This window comes from Tiliqua scincoides, chromosome 4 (genome assembly GCF_035046505.1).
Source record: "Tiliqua scincoides isolate rTilSci1 chromosome 4, rTilSci1.hap2, whole genome shotgun sequence".
In the NCBI taxonomy this organism is placed as follows: Eukaryota; Metazoa; Chordata; class Lepidosauria; order Squamata; family Scincidae; genus Tiliqua; species Tiliqua scincoides.
The window spans coordinates 7,889,583-7,905,304 of record NC_089824.1 but is presented as its reverse complement, the minus strand read 5'-3'; the positions used below and the strand labels follow the sequence as shown (position 1 = coordinate 7,905,304).

The window sequence follows — 15,722 nt, the reverse complement described above, 5'->3', positions numbered from 1 at the left end:
TAGTTCCATTCAAGCTAACAGCTAAAAAAAAAAAATTAGTAGAGGCGGCCCTGCAAAATTAGAGGGGGCCCGACATTGTTTCAATTGGGCCCTGCATTTCCTAAGGCCGTCCCTGCATGCATCGCATCTCCCCAAATTCTGCTTTGGCAGAGATTTAATCCCAGTTGGGGATTCCCAGTAATCCCAGTAATCTCAATCCCTCCCTCTCATTCACCATTTTTGCTGCTATAGCAGTGGTGGGAGGAGTAAAGGAGCTCTCTCTCGCACGCTGCTGTGGCTATAAGCCAGGCTCCAAGAGCACTAAGAAAGAACAATTCTCCAGAGAGTACAATTCCTATTCCAATTCCAATTCCTCCAGTGAGTACAATTTTTTCCAAGATGGCAGCGCATGTATATGCAGCAGCTTTGCACTCTGGAGATTGGTATTTTTTTAATTAGTTTATTGTTTAGTTATTTATTGCTGAGTGCCATACATGCCATATGGAGAACTCGTGCAGGGAGAGCGCTGTACAGGTAGACCACAGCTGTGATACAAGGACATCTGCAAGAGGGATCTGAAGGCCTTAGGAGTGGACCTCAACAAGTGGGAAACCCTGGCCTCTGAGCGTCCCGCTTGGAGGCAGGCTGTGCAGCATGGCCTTTCCTAGTTTGAAGAGACACTTGGCCAACATTCTGAGGCAAAGAGGCAAAGAAGGAAGGCCCATAGCCAGGGAGACAGACCAGGGACAGACTGCACTTGCTCCCAGTGTGGAAGGGATTGTCTCTCCTGAATCGGCCTTTTCAGCCACACTAGATGCTGTGCCAGAACCACCATTCAGAGTGCGATACCATAGTCTTTCGAGACTGAAGTTTGCCAACAGTGTAGTGTGCCATACATGCCTAGATATACAGCTGACAAGAGCTATTCGCTATCAGTCTGAGCTGAAAAGATTGCATTCTGAGACTGGGAGTCTTGGGTTACAGCATTCCAGCTGAGATTGCCAGATTGCCAGGGCCTGAGTGGAACATCTTACCAGCTGAGAAGCAACGAAGACAGCGTAGAGACAGAAAACAGAAACAAGGCCGCAGAGCTGGGATCTGGGTGAGATTAAACAATTGATCTCCGTTCAAGCTGGCACTGCCTAGTCTCTTTGTGTCAAATGTTAGATCCCTCTCAAACAAGATAGAGGAGCTGGAATTTATTATCTCTACGCAGAAAAATATAAGGGACTGTTGTGCCATGGTTTTTACAGAGACATGGCTTGATCCTTCCATTCCAGAGGAGGCTATTGAGTTACTAGGTCACCTAGTACATCGAGAGGATAGGACTGCAGACTCAGGAAAGAGCAAAAGGAGTGGGGGCTTTGTGTTTACATAAATAACAACTGGCGCACAAACACCACAATAATGGATACGCATTGTTCTCCTGACCTGGAGTATATGGCTGATAAATGCCGCCTCTTCTATCTGCCTCCTGAGTTTACTGTGTTTAGAATTACTGCAGTTTATATACCTCCTACTGCAAATACTGTTCTAGCTATGAACTATCTGCTAACTGCTATTAGTAAACAGCAACGGGCCCACCCAGATGGAGTGTATGTAATTGCATCAACTGATGTAATTCAATCAAGCTAATTTAAAGACTGTCCTCCCTAAGTTCAATCAACATGTACAATGTCCCACTAGAGGGCAAAATACCTTAGATCATGTGTATAGTAATATTGTGAACGCATATAGGACTATACCTTTGCCCCTCTGGGACAATCTGACCATATATCTCTGTTTTTGATACCATCATACTCTTGTCAATAGATAGATTGTCAATAGACAAGATACTCTTGTCAATAGAATTAGGCCTGTTGTCAGAGAAAAACAACAGTGGTCAGAAGATGCATTGGAGCAAATTAGGGATTGCTTCAGGCGTACTGATTGAACGTTATTGCGGAGGACGATAACGACATCTATACCTCGACTGTACTGTTCTATATCAAAAATTGCATGGACACTGTCACTACCACCAGACAAATACGGGAGTTTCCTAATAATAAGCCCTGGGTCACCAGAGATGTGCACCTTTTGATAAGAGCCCAGAATGCTGCTTTCCGTTCTGAAAACACACTACAGTAGAGTGAGACTAGAGCGAACTTAAAAAAAGGCACCAGGGATGCACAGGCCATGTACAGGCGGAGGATTGAGCAGCATTTTGAAAGTTCGGATACCCGCCGGGTACAGCAGGGCCTGCAACAACTTACCGGGCAGAATTATAAAAATAGTCTGCCCCGCAGTAGTGATTCCATGGCAGAGCAGCTTAATCAGTTTTTTGGCCGGTTTGAGCAGGAGATGGCAGCCACCAACATTCCAGCTGCAGCCACTGATGGTCAGTCACTTGTCCTGCAGCCTGATGATGTGAGACGGGTTTTACAGAATATTAACGTCCAGAAAGCAGCTGGCCCAGATGAAATTCTGGGACGGGTCCTCAAAGACTGCACTGCAGAGCTGACTGAAGTTTTTACAAATATTTTCAATTTATCTCTGTCACAGTGCTCTGTCCCTACTTGCTTGAAGACATCTGTTATAGTGCCAGTTCCTAAGCAGACAGTAGTTGCTTCTCTCAATGATTATCGACCTGTGGCTCTAACTTCAGTAATTATGAAGTGCTTTGAGAGGCTGGTGTTGAAACATATTAAGTCTGGTCTTCCACCAACCTTGGATCCTTGTCAATTTGCATACAGGTCAACTGATGATGCCATCTCTATTGTTTTACATACAGTCCTGCATCATTTGGAACAACGGGGTACATATGTACGGCTGTTATTTGTGGATTATAGTTCTGCTTTTAACACCATTCTACCTAGCAGGCTGTTTTTTAAAATGGCTAGTTTGGGCATACAGCAAGACATTTGTCTGTGGATAAAGGACTTTTCGACAAGTAGGCCACAGTCAGTTAGGATGGGCTCTTATCATTCTTCCACTCTGATGTTAAATACAGGAGCTCCCCAAGGCTGTGTGCTGAGCCCCTTCCTCTATTCCCTGTATGCACATGATTATACCCCATCACATTACACCAATGAAATTATAAAATTTGCAGATGATACTACAGTGGTGGGACTTGTTAGCCGGAATGATGAGTCTGCTTATAGGAAGGAGGTACAGGAGTTGTTATTATGGTGCACAGAAAGTAATCTCTCAACATCAAAAAAACTAAAGAACTTATAATTGACTTCTGGAAAAAGACGATGTACACACACCATTATACATAAATGGTGAGGAGGTGGAAAGGGTTGCTAGTTTCAAATTCCTAGGTATTTACATCACAGAGGACCTTTCATGGACTATTAACACCAGCATGTTGATTAAAAAGGCACAAAAGCGGTTATATTTTCTGAGGAAGCTTGGGAGGTTAAATTTGTCACAGCAGCTGCTTGCGTCTTACTATCATTGCACCATTGAGAGTGTCCTAACCTATGATATCTTGGTGTGGTACGGAAATTGCTCTGCAGGGGACAAAAAAGCTCTGCAGAGAATTATTAAGATCTCTTAATAAGATCATCAACCTTCATCTACCAGCTTTGGAGGACATCTATACATCTTGCTGTCTGCACAAGTCACATAGTATTCTGAGAGACTCCTTCCATCCGGCTCATAAGTTCTTTGAACTGTTGCCTTCGGGTAGACGATACAGAACTATTAGAGCAGCACCACGTGATTCCTGAACAGTTTTTATCCCACAGCCATAATTACGTTGAATAAGGCAATATAGTTGTCACCAAGCTCCTGGGCATTATGGTCTGTTATACTGTTTTTATATTATGATGCATGTTGTATAGAATGTGTGGGTGAGTGTGCAGAGTGTGATTGTTGGAATTGTAGTATATATTTATGCTTGTATCTCGAAGGTGCATAAATTTTGTTGTGCTGTAGCACAATGACAATAAAATTACTACTACTACCTATCCCCAAAGTGTTTCTTGGCTGACAGCAAGCAGTCATCTCCCTTGGGGGTTACACTCTCAGTTCTGTTCAAAGCCAACCTCTTGCTTGTTCGTGAACATCATCATACATTCTTCATTCACAGCCAAATGATTTTGCTCCTTTCTAACGAACTATTCATTTTGTAAGCTTCTGCTTTGGAAGGCGGGGAATACAATTATACCGCCAAGCAATAAAGGCATACATCTTGCCCGCAGATTAATGGATATTCTCAAGAAACAAAATGGGATGTAGAGCGATGAAAGGATTGACTTGCATTTAATATGTGGCTGCCTTTGCAGCCGGCACTTTAAGTAATTAAAGTGCCATGCTTTCCCGTCTAAAATGCTGCGCATTGAAATTCAGAAAGACAAAGTCGTTGCAAAACCGTCAAAAAGTCTTCAAGGCGAAAAGTCCCTTTTGAAAAATTGCTACACTTGTATAGAAACTTTTGGGTACATTCAATACATCTCGGATTTCTCACTCACAGAAATCTCGCAAACTGACCCTGAAGTTTCATTTTAGGGGAAATTGGGGGAAAAGGACTGTCATCCATGAGGAATGACATAGTTACGTGGCTTGCTGTGCCTCCAGACAGTGGTGTAGCTAGAAGGGAGTGAAGCACTAAGTTTTGCAGGGAGCCTCTCCCCATTGTGCGAGGGTCCCCTCTCCCCTTCGGAGCCAGGCGTACACCTCAGCCATAATAGCTCTGAAGGAGAGGGGGAGGGGCCTCTTGCACACCACGATGAGGCTCCCTGCAAAATTTCATGCTTTGCACCCTCTCTAGCTATGCCACTGCTTGGTGGAGAAGAGCCCACAGACTAGGGCAGCCACACTGGATAATATCCACGGTAGGTAAAAAGGTAGGACCCTACTAAATTAACACTCAGCATGATTCCATTAATACTTGGCTTCAGATCAGGCAGCCTGATTCAACCTAAATTAACCTAAATCAACCTAAATAACCCAAATAAATCAACCTAAATAACCCAAGGGTTATTAAGGAATTGAAGAATGAAGTTGCAGATCTCTTGACTAAGGTATGCAACTTGTCCCTCAAAACGGCCACAGTGCCAGAAGATTGGAGGATAGCAAATGTCACGCCTATTTTTAAAAAGGGAAAGAGGGGGGACCCGGGAAACTATAGGCCGGTCAGCCTAACATCCATACCGGGTAAGATGGTGGAATGCCTCATCAAAGATAGGATCTCAAAACACATAGACGAACAGGCCTTGCTGAGGGAGAGTCAGCATGGCTTCTGTAAGGGTAAGTCTTGCCTCACAAACCTTATAGAATTCTTTGAAAAGGTCAACAGGCATGTGGATGCGGGAGAACCCGTGGACATTATATATCTGGACTTTCAGAAGGCGTTTGACACGGTCCCTCACCAAAGGCTACTGAAAAAACTCCACAGTCAGGGAATTAGAGGACAGGTCCTCTCGTGGATTGAGAACTGGTTGGAGGCCAGGAAGCAGAGAGTGGGTGTCAATGGGCAATTTTCACAATGGAGAGAGGTGAAAAGCGGTGTGCCCCAAGGATCTGTCCTGGGACCGGTGCTTTTCAACCTCTTCATAAATGACCTGGAGACAGGGTTGAGCAGTGAAGTGGCTAAGTTTGCAGACGACACCAAACTTTTCCGAGTGGTAAAGACCAGAAGCGATTGTGAGGAGCTCCAGAAGGATCTCTCCAGACTGGCAGAATGGGCAGCAAAATGGCAGATGCGCTTCAATGTCAGTAAGTGTAAAGTCATGCACATTGGGGCAAAAAATCAAAACTTTAGATATAGGCTGATGGGTTCTGAGCTGTCTGTGACAGATCAGGAGAGAGATCTTGGGGTGGTGGTGGACAGGTCGATGAAAGTGTCTACCCAATGTGCGGTGGCAGTGAAGAAGGCCAATTCTATGCTTGGGATCATTAGGAAGGGTATTGAGAACAAAACGGCTAGTATTATAATGCCGTTGTACAAATCGATGGTAAGGCCACACCTGGAGTATTGTGTCCAGTTCTGGTCGCCGCATCTCAAAAAAGACATAGTGGAAATGGAAAAGGTGCAAAAGAGAGCGACTAAGATGATTACGGGGCTGGGGCACCTTCCTTATGAGGAAAGGCTACGGCGTTTGGGCCTCTTCAGCCTAGAAAAGAGACGCTTGAGGGGGGACATGATTGAGACATACAAAATTATGCAGGGGATGGACAGAGTGGATAGGGAGATGCTCTTTACACTCTCACATAATACCAGAACCAGGGGACATCCACTAAAATTGAGTGTTGGGCGGGTTAGGACAGACAAAAGAAAATATTTCTTTACTCAGCGCGTGGTCGGTCTGTGGAACTCCTTGCCACAGGATGTGGTGCTGGCGTCTAGCCTAGACGCCTTTAAAAGGGGATTGGACGAGTTTCTGGAGGAAAAATCCATTATGGGGTACAAGCCATGATGTGTATGCGCAACCTCCTGATTTTAGGAATGGGTTAAGTCAGAATGCCAGATGTAGGGGAGAGCACCAGGATGAGGTCTCTTGTTATCTGGTGTGCTCCCTGGGGCATTTGGTGGGCCGCTGTGAGATACAGGAAGCTGGACTAGATGGGCCTATGGCCTGATCCAGTGGGGCTGTTCTTATGTTCTTATGTTCTTAAATTCCTGTGCAGAAATGCAGAAGTGCCGGCACAGGCTACACTGTATCCCACAGGGGATTTTTGGCTGCTGGAGGTCTCCTCAAGGTAAGGGGACATTTGTCCCCTGGCCTTGGGGTCAGCCCCAGCAGCTGCAATGGATCAACTCGCTACCACTGCCGAACCCACTCCCCTCCTAGCCCTGGCTTCTTGGCCCTCCTCTCAGCTCCTCTTTGCCCCGGTTCCCAGGTAACCCCCCAGCCATGTCCCGAACCCTCCTTCTCCTCCACTTGCCTCCTCCTCAGCTGCCTGTTTCTCTGTTCAGCAGTACACAATAGAACACCGCTTGAAACACAAGCAATAATACATCACCCCCAAATTCACAGCTGCAGCCCCTTCCCTGTCTACAGTATCCATTGCTGCAACTTGCCCATTCCCGCAATGTCTTTTTTTCGTCTCTCCTCTGGCTCCTTTTGGGAAGCATTTTACAGCAGGGAAGCATCAATCTTCCCCACCAACCTGTGCTACATCAGCTACAGGTACACCGTGGCAATATTGGATATCTAAGCTGTCAAAATGAGAAAGCTATATTTTGACTGGGCACAATATCCATTGCAAACAATGAAAAAGCTGCAGTGCAAAGCCAAATTTTACAATGGCAATAGCTCACTAGGTAGATCCGTGCCAAAGCACTGACTATCAAGACCTCAATAAAGCCTTACCTGTGGAAAAAGAGCAAGCCTTCCTAGCATGGATGGAAAGTCTCCAAGAATCAAACCCCAGAGCCCGCCGAGAAGCCTGTATAATCCAGTGTTCCCAGTAGGAACCCCACTCCTCGGCCCCCTCCATCGCCAGCAGCAACACTGGACTGAGCTTCAGAGCCAGCAGAGGTGTGTTCACTAGGCTGCTTGAAACTTATCTACTGATGAGGCTATCTGGGAGAAGGAATGAAGTCCCGTATAAAACTCCTCAGATAAATAAATCTGGGTAAATGCTGCAAATCAGGACATAGGTAGCTACAGAAATGTCAGGGCTTCCCACTCCTGTTTAAGCACTTGATTTCCAGCCAGATCTTCATTGGTACAACAGCTCAACCTGGGGAGCACCTCTGAGAGTCTGCACTAAGCCCAGGGCTCAACTATTGCTCCTGTAGCTCACCTACCTCCGTGTATGTCTCCTGAATTTTCTGATTCCCACATTGGTCTGCCTCTCCTGGCCTTTGCTCCAGCCATTGCACCCACCAGTCCAAAGCTGTAACTAGGGCAGACCCTGAGGGGCACCTGCCCTGGGTGCTATACCAAGCAGGGGAACATGACTGCTCCCAGGCTCTGCCCTAGTTATGAAGGAGGTGCTTGTGGCGCAAGGCCGTCATTTCTGGGTTCTCTCTGGAGAAGGGGGCAGTAGCAGCTTCACACTCCCCATTCCTTCTCCTGTGGAGGCTCCCAGCTTCCAGGGGAGAAGGAACAGCATGTGCAAAGCTGTTGTACCACCACTCCCGCTTCTAGGGAGACCCGGAAGTGACATCATGTGACTTTGTGACATCACTGCCCCAGCACCAGGGAAGTTCATGACAGCTCTGCACCAGTCTCTGACTCAGCCTTATACCCCAAATGACCCTCTCCACTTACTCAGAAGTAAACACCATAGAGTTCAATGGGATTTGCGCCCAGTTAACAGTGTGCAGGACTATAGCTCCAGCTATTAGCCTACCACGCCCTCCAACATTTCACAGGGAGATGCTTACTATGACCCAGTTTTAAAACCAAAGTCCTCTTCCTGCAGTGTATGAAACAATTAGAGGTGGGAGAGAACATTGATAACAAAATAAAACTACATAACATCACTTTTGGTGCTTTCCATTTTTTGAAGAAGAAAAAAACATAGTTTGTGAAAAAATAAAACAGTTTCATTTGGTTTTTATTTATTATTTAATGGGAGGTACATGGGTGGACTATGGCTGCACTGGCTGACACGATACCACCTATATCACCTAGCTAGTACACTTTTAAAGCAATTATAATTTATAATTATAATGAAAATTTTGAATAAAAATACATAATACTGCTTTCTGTACTTTGGAAAACACCAAAATCTGCAAAAAAAAAAAAAAAAAGTTTTCTCCCAGAAATAATATATTATTTTTCCCCATTAATCATGGCACACAGCAGAGCAACTTAGTGTTCATGTGAATGCATTCACGTATGTGTGTACTACATCCATCTATCCCTCCATGTATGAGTGATGTCTAGAGCAGTGGTTCTCACATATTTCGCACCGGGACCCACTTTTTAGAATGAGAATCTGTCAGGACCCACCGGAAGTGATGTCAAGACTGGAAGTGCCGTCATCAAGCAGGAACGTTTTTAACAATCCTAGGCTGCAATCCTACCCACACTTACTCAGGAGTAAGTCCCATTGACTACCATTATTAAAAGAATATACATAGTAGCTTGTTAAAAGTACAGATCTGTCACATTTCCCCAAATGCAGTCACATACCATGGTAGCATCAAGTCTAATGTATTAAAAATAAACTATTGAAATGAATGGGGACCCACCTGAAATTGGCTCGCGACCCACCTAGTGGGTCCTGACCCACAGTTTGAGTAACACTGGTCTAGAGTGCTGTCCAGGGAGAGGGGTAATGAACAAAAGAACTTCTGCAAGTTCCATAAGGTATACTGGAAAGGAGTGGATTTCTGCTCTCAGCCCACCATCTCTGCAAATAGTCAAGACAGCAGGGCTACTTACAAATAACCTCAAATCCCATATTTAATTTGAGAACCCTCTATCTGCTTGCTGGTCCTCTCTTTCTTTCACTTTCCTCTGAACTTTTTTTTTTTTTTTTAAATTTGATAGCCTCTGTCAACTTGTTAGGTACTTTAAATACCCACACACAGATTTGCCCATCAGTATTGAAATGGTTTCAGAATAAGAGGAAGGGATTGAAGGCTTTTTACATAAGCAAACAAATCAATTAATTGATCTCTGTTAGACTCGGATAACTTTATTTCCCAGTTTATTAAAGAATGTCAGATGTCCTAAGCTAATTCTGCTTAGAGGCTCAGCTGTCACCAGTCACTAAATCACATTTTTGAAAGGAAAGGTACATTTTAGGGCTATTCATATGAGATAAGGAAGCCCTAAAATGTACCTCTCCATTCAAAAATTGCATTATGCGTGACCAGCCTTTGGAATTCAGCAAACAGCTCCATGCTTGCATCCATGATGGCATCTTGCCTAGATGCCTTTACGAGGGGATTGGACAAATTTCTGGAGGAAAAGTCCATCACGGGTTATAAACCAAGATGGGTATGTGCAAAGTCCTGACTTTAGAGGTGGACTACCTCAGAATGCCAGATACAGGGGAGGGCACCAGGATGCAGGTTGTGTCTGTTGTCTTGTGTGCTCCCTGAAGCATTTGGTGGGCCACTGTGAGATACAGGAAGCTGGACTAGATGGGCCCTTGGCCTGATCCAGCGGGGCTCTTCTTATGCTCTTATGCTGAATTTAAAAAAGGCCAAAAGTCTGATTTGCACTCCACCCATACTGATCATTGTAAGTTCAGTCAGAGAAAAATGAGGACATGGAATATATCTGTTGTTTGGCTGTGTACTGTAAGGTCCCAAGAGTCTCAAATCAAGAATTGGAGTAGAGAGGGACTTAGGGTAAGATGTGCTTGCAAACAGAGAGAAATTGCTGGCCAGAATCCTGCAGATGGTTAGAGGGTCCCACTACAGTTTTAAGCTCAGGGGAAGATCATGTAGGGTTCCACTTGGCCCATTATAGCGGTTGTTTCTGGCCTGGCTCTCAGGCTGAGCTAGTAGCGTAGCCAGGGGGGCAGCGCGGTAGGTATGCCAGGTCCCACAAGGTGCTGTATCAGTGGACCGTTCCACTTGCCACTGGAACCATTCTGGGTATCGACAGTAATGCACAATGCTATCTGGAATTACTCTGGTGTTGAGTGGAAGGGGCCACTTAAATGGAGCATTGCAGCACCTGCCGTACTTTCTGCACCATCCCCTTTGGCTATGCTACTGGGCTGAGCTGCTTATAGACTGCCTATCCACCCCCTGTCCCAAGTCTCTCTGCCTTCCTCTTGGCCACAAGTCAAACAGAGTTTGACTTGACTGCAATCCTAAACACACTTTCCTGAGAGTAAGCCCAATTGAACAAAATAGGACTTACTTCTGAGTAGATCTGGTTAGGATTGTGCCCAAAGTTTGACAACAAGAGTGAGCTTCCTTGAGGCATCTAGTTAGCCACTGTGGTGACAAGATGGACCTTGGCCTGAAGTAATAGGACTCTTTCTATGACAGGTTGGTTGGCAACCTTCAGTCTCGAAAGACTCTGGTATCGCGCTCTGAATGGTGGTTCTGGAACAGCGTCTAGTGTGACTGAAAAGGCCGATTCGGGAGTGACAATCCCTTCCACACTGGGAGCAAGTGCAGTCTGTCCCTGGTCTGTCTCCCTGGCTATGGGCCTTCCTTCTTTGCCTCTTTGCCTCAGACTGTTGGCAAAGTGTCTCTTCAAACTGGGAAAGGCCATGCTGCACAGCCTGCCTCCAAGCGGGCCGCTCAGAGGCCAGGGTTTCCCACTTGTTGAGGTCCACTCCTAAGGCCTTCAGATCCCTCTTGCAGATGTCCTTGTATCGCAGCTGTGGTCTACCTGTAGGGCGCTTTCCTTGCACAAGTTCTCCATAGAGGAGATCCTTTGGGATCCGGCCATCATCCATTCTCACGACATGACCGAGCCAATGCAGGCATCTCTGTTTCAGCAGTGCATACAAGCTAGGGATTCCAGCACATTCCAGGACTGTGTTGTTTGGAACTTTGTCCTGCCAGGTGATGCCGAGAATGCATCGGAGGCAGCACATATGGAAAGCATTCCGTTTCTTCTCCTGTTGTGAACGAAGAGTCCATGACTCGCTGCAGTACAGAAGTGTACTCAGGACGCAAGCTCTGTAGACCTGGATCTTGGTATGTTATACTATGTCTTGCTATGACAACCAGATTCCAAATAAACATGGTGTCTGATCCTAAATAACTGTTTCTGAAAACACCAAGAATATCCAGACTCACCCTCTCTGGAACAGATCCACATTATGGAATTTGTGCAGCTCCACAGAAAACTCGACCGTTCCCTGGACCTCCGACATGATGTTTTCAGGTCATCACCTAATGAACCGGAAACAAAAGGGGGAGGGAGATTTACAGCAGTTGACACAGATTGAAAAGTTAGAGCTTCACAGTGGAAGCTGCTTGAAGCCTCCACTATCCAATGGCAAGCTGCCTCATAACTTCAGAGCCTGCCTTCAATCTATACATAAGAACTCCAATTTTGAATCATACAGTGGCGGAGCTGGAGGGGGTGCAAAGCACTAAATTTTGAAGGCATCCTCACTGCACTATAAAGCATCCCCTCCCCCTTCCCTTTGGAGCCATTCCAGGCAGCGGGAGCAAAATGGGGAAGGGGAGGGGCCGTTCCCTGCAAAACTTAGTGCTTTGCACCCCCTCTAGCTATGCCACTGGGATCAGACCAAAGTGCCGTTGACTCTGGCATTCTGCTTCTGGTGACATCTGGTCAGGTACATCCATTGGTTCATCAGCTGAGTTTGATGGTAGCACTCATTCCCTGCTATTTGCTCCAGCTTCAGAGGCTGGCAAGCTGTTTCTATCAGTGGCATAGCAACAAGGGGGGGCAGTGCAATAGTACTGCAGGTGCCATAATACACTGGGTAAAAAGCCCTTCCCATTTGCTGTCAGAGGCTTTCTGGGTAGAGATGGCAATGCACAGACGCTCCACATAGGCGAACATTGTCTGCTACTGTCATGAAACAGGCTCAGTCCAATTATCTATCTATCTATCTATCTATCTATCTATCTATCTATCTATCTATCTATCTATCTATCTATCTATCTATCTATCTATCTAAAGATTGAACTTCCATTTAACTGTACAACACTTCTCAGCTGAGTCTATTCACGCACTCAGTTGCTGCTCATCAAGGGAAGAGAAATCAAATGATTACATATGACCATCACCTAAGAACCAGAGGAATAAATGAGAAACACCTATTATCATTTACCTTCAGAAGCCACTGTACCACAAAGCTGTTTACCAACCTGGCTGCTAATCAATCTGTCCAGCGTTGCTGAGTTACTCCAGAGCAAAAACAACAAGCCTGGCTATTTTAGTCACACCTGTCTGTCTCCATCACCAAATTCATTTTTAACAAAGTCAAGGACAAAGAAGCAAAACAAAATAATCCCCCACCCCCCCAAAAAAATGGACGTTGTTGTCTTGTGTCTGTGTTTCCTAGGAGGCAGAGATGTGGTCTTTGGTGGAAAAACAAAATCTGTTTTTTAAAAAATCTCCCCCCCCCAAACACACACTTATATAATACAATCCTGAAGAAATGTGCTCTCGCTCACTCGCTCTCTCTGTTGTGTACCATTAGTGTAGAAGTCAAAGAAATCAGATTCAGAGGACTAAAATAATAAGCAGCCTCTGAAATAAAGGGCAATGGTGATTCATGAGCTAAGACGTACTCACAGTCAAGTGATTCAAAAACCGGCTAAGGAGGTTAGAGAAACATGGCTTTTTTATTTATTTCTTTTTTTTTTTTACAACCAAGTTTATTTATTTATTACGGATACAGGTAAGGAAAATAGGTTAGACTTAGGGCTGGAACTACACAGGTTACACATGAGGGTATTGGCCATTGATTACAACATACATTAGCCCCCCCCCCCCAAAAAAAAAAAAATTAATAATATCTAAAAACAAAATTATTCATCAATACAAAAATTATCATATTTGTTAATCTTTTTTTGTATTGGCAACCTTCAGTCTCGAAAGACTATGGTATCGCGCTCTGAAAGGTGGTTCTGGCACAGCGTCCAGTGTGGTTGAAAAGGCCAATCCGGGAGTGACAATCCCTTCCACACCGGGAGCAAGTGCAGTCCGTCCCTGGTCTGTCTCCCTGGCTATGGGCCTTCCTTCTTTGCCTCTTAGCCTCAGACTGTTGGCAAAGTGTCTCTTCAAACTGGGAAAGGCCATGCTGCACAGCCTGCCTCCAAGCGGGCCGCTCAGAGGCCAGGGTTTCCCACTTGTTGAGGTCCATCCCTAAGGCCTTCAGATCCCTCTTGCAGATGTCCTTGTATCGCAGCTGTGGTCTACCTGTAGGGCGCTTTCCTTGCACGAGTTCTCCATAGAGGAGATCCTTTGGGATCCGGCCATTATCCATTCTCACAACATGACCAAGCCAATGCAGGCGTCTCTGTTTCAGCAGTGAATACATGCTAGGGATTCCAGCACGTTCCAGGACTGTGTTGTTTGGAACTTTTCCTGCCAGGTGATGCCGAGGATGCATCGGAGGCAGCGCATGTGGAAAGCGCTCAGTTTCCTCTCCTGTTGTGAGCGAAGAGTCCATGACTCGCTGCAGTACAGAAGTGTACTCAGGACACAAGCTCTGTAGACCTGGATCTTGGTATGTTCCGTCAGCTTCTTGTTGGACCAGACTCTCTTTGTGAGTCTGGAAAACGTGGTAGCTGCTTTACCGATGCACTTGTTTAGCTCGGTATCGAGAGAATGAGTGTCGGAGATCGTTGAGCCAAGGTACACAAAGTCATGGACAACCTCCAGTTCATGCTCAGAGATTGTAATGCAGGGAGGTGAGTCCACATCCTGAACCATGACCTGTGTTTTCTTCAGGCTGATTGTCAGTCCAAAATCTTGGCAGGCCTTGCTAAAACGATCCATGAGCTGCTGGAGATCTTTGGCAGAGTGGGTAGTGACAGCTGCATCGTCGGCAAAGAGGAAGTCACGCAGACATTTCAGCTGGACTTTGGATTTTGCTCTCAGTCTGGAGAGGTTGAAGAGCTTTCCGTCTGATCTGGTCCAGAGATAGATGCCTTCTGTTGCAGTTCCAAAGGCCTGCTTCAGCAGGACAGTGAAGAAAATCCCAAACAAGGTTGGTGCAAGAACACAGCCCTGCTTCACTCCGCTTCGGATGTCAAAAGGGTCTGATGTGGAGCCATCGAAGACAACAGTGCCCTTCATGTCCTTGTGGAAAGATCTGATGATGCTGAGGAGCCTGGGTGGACATCCGATCTTGGGGAGAATCTTGAAGAGGCCGTCTCTGCTGACCAGGTCGAAAGCCTTTGTGAGATCTATGAAGGCTATAAAGAGTGGCTGTCGTTGTTCCCTGCATTTCTCCTGCAGTTGTCTAAGGGAGAATACCATATCAGTGGTGGACCTGTTGGCTCGGAATCCACACTGCGATTCTGGATAGACGCTCTCTGCAAGTACCTGGAGCCTCTTTAGTACAACTCGGGCAAACAGCTTTCCTACAACGCTAAGGAGAGAGATGCCGCGGTAGTTGTTGCAGTCACCCCTGTCACCTTTGTTCTTGTACAGCGTGATGATGTTTGCATCCCTCATGTCTTGAGGTACTCCACCTTCTCTCCAGCAGAGATAGAGGATTTCATGCAGCTCAGTGATGATGATCTCTTTGCAGCATTTTAGGACTTCAGCAGGGATGCTGTCTTTTCCAGGTGCCTTGCCAAAGGCAAGGGAGTCCAGGGCCACGTGAAGTTCTTCTAGGGTTGGTTCACTGTCAAGCTCTTCCAGCACAGGCAGGCACTCAATGTTGTTCAGTGCTTCTTCTGTGACTACATTTTCTCTGGAATATAGCTCAGAGTAGTGCTGCACCCAGCGTTCCATCTGCTGCACCCGATCCTGGATGACCTCGCCTGTGGCAGACTTCAGAGGGGCAATTTTCTTCTGTGTTGGACCTAGGGCCTGCTTGATACCATCATACATCCCCTTGATGTTGCCCGTGTCAGCTGCTATCTGTATCTCGGAACAGAGCTGGAGCCAGTAGTCGTTAGCACATCTCCTGGCAGTCTGTTGGACTTTGCTGCGAGCAGTTCGGAGGACCTGCAGGTTGCGCTCACTGGGACAGGCCTTGTATGCTGCTTGAGCTCTCCTCTTTTCCTCAATGACTGGTGTCAACTCCTCAGAGTGGGCTTCAAACCAGTCTGCCGCCTTGTTGGTCTTCTTGCCGAATATGGACAAGGCGGTGTTGTAAACGGTATTCTTGAAATGTTCCCATCTGTTGGATGCGTTTGCGTCGGCCGGGCCTGGAAGAGATTCCTCAAG

The 15,722-nt window shown here is 46.1% G+C and overlaps 1 protein-coding gene across 1 annotated transcript in view; it reads right to left on the bottom strand.

Annotated features, from left to right (window-relative positions):
- Positions 1-11,715, bottom strand: part of FAM135B (family with sequence similarity 135 member B) — a 96,614-nt gene extending 84,899 nt beyond the window's left edge. The window contains exon 1 of the mRNA XM_066625229.1: positions 11,639-11,715. Coding sequence (XP_066481326.1) covers positions 11,639-11,715 — 77 coding nt within the window. The remainder of the gene's footprint in view (positions 1-11,638) is intronic.
- Between the last annotated feature and the right edge of the window lie 4,007 nt (positions 11,716-15,722).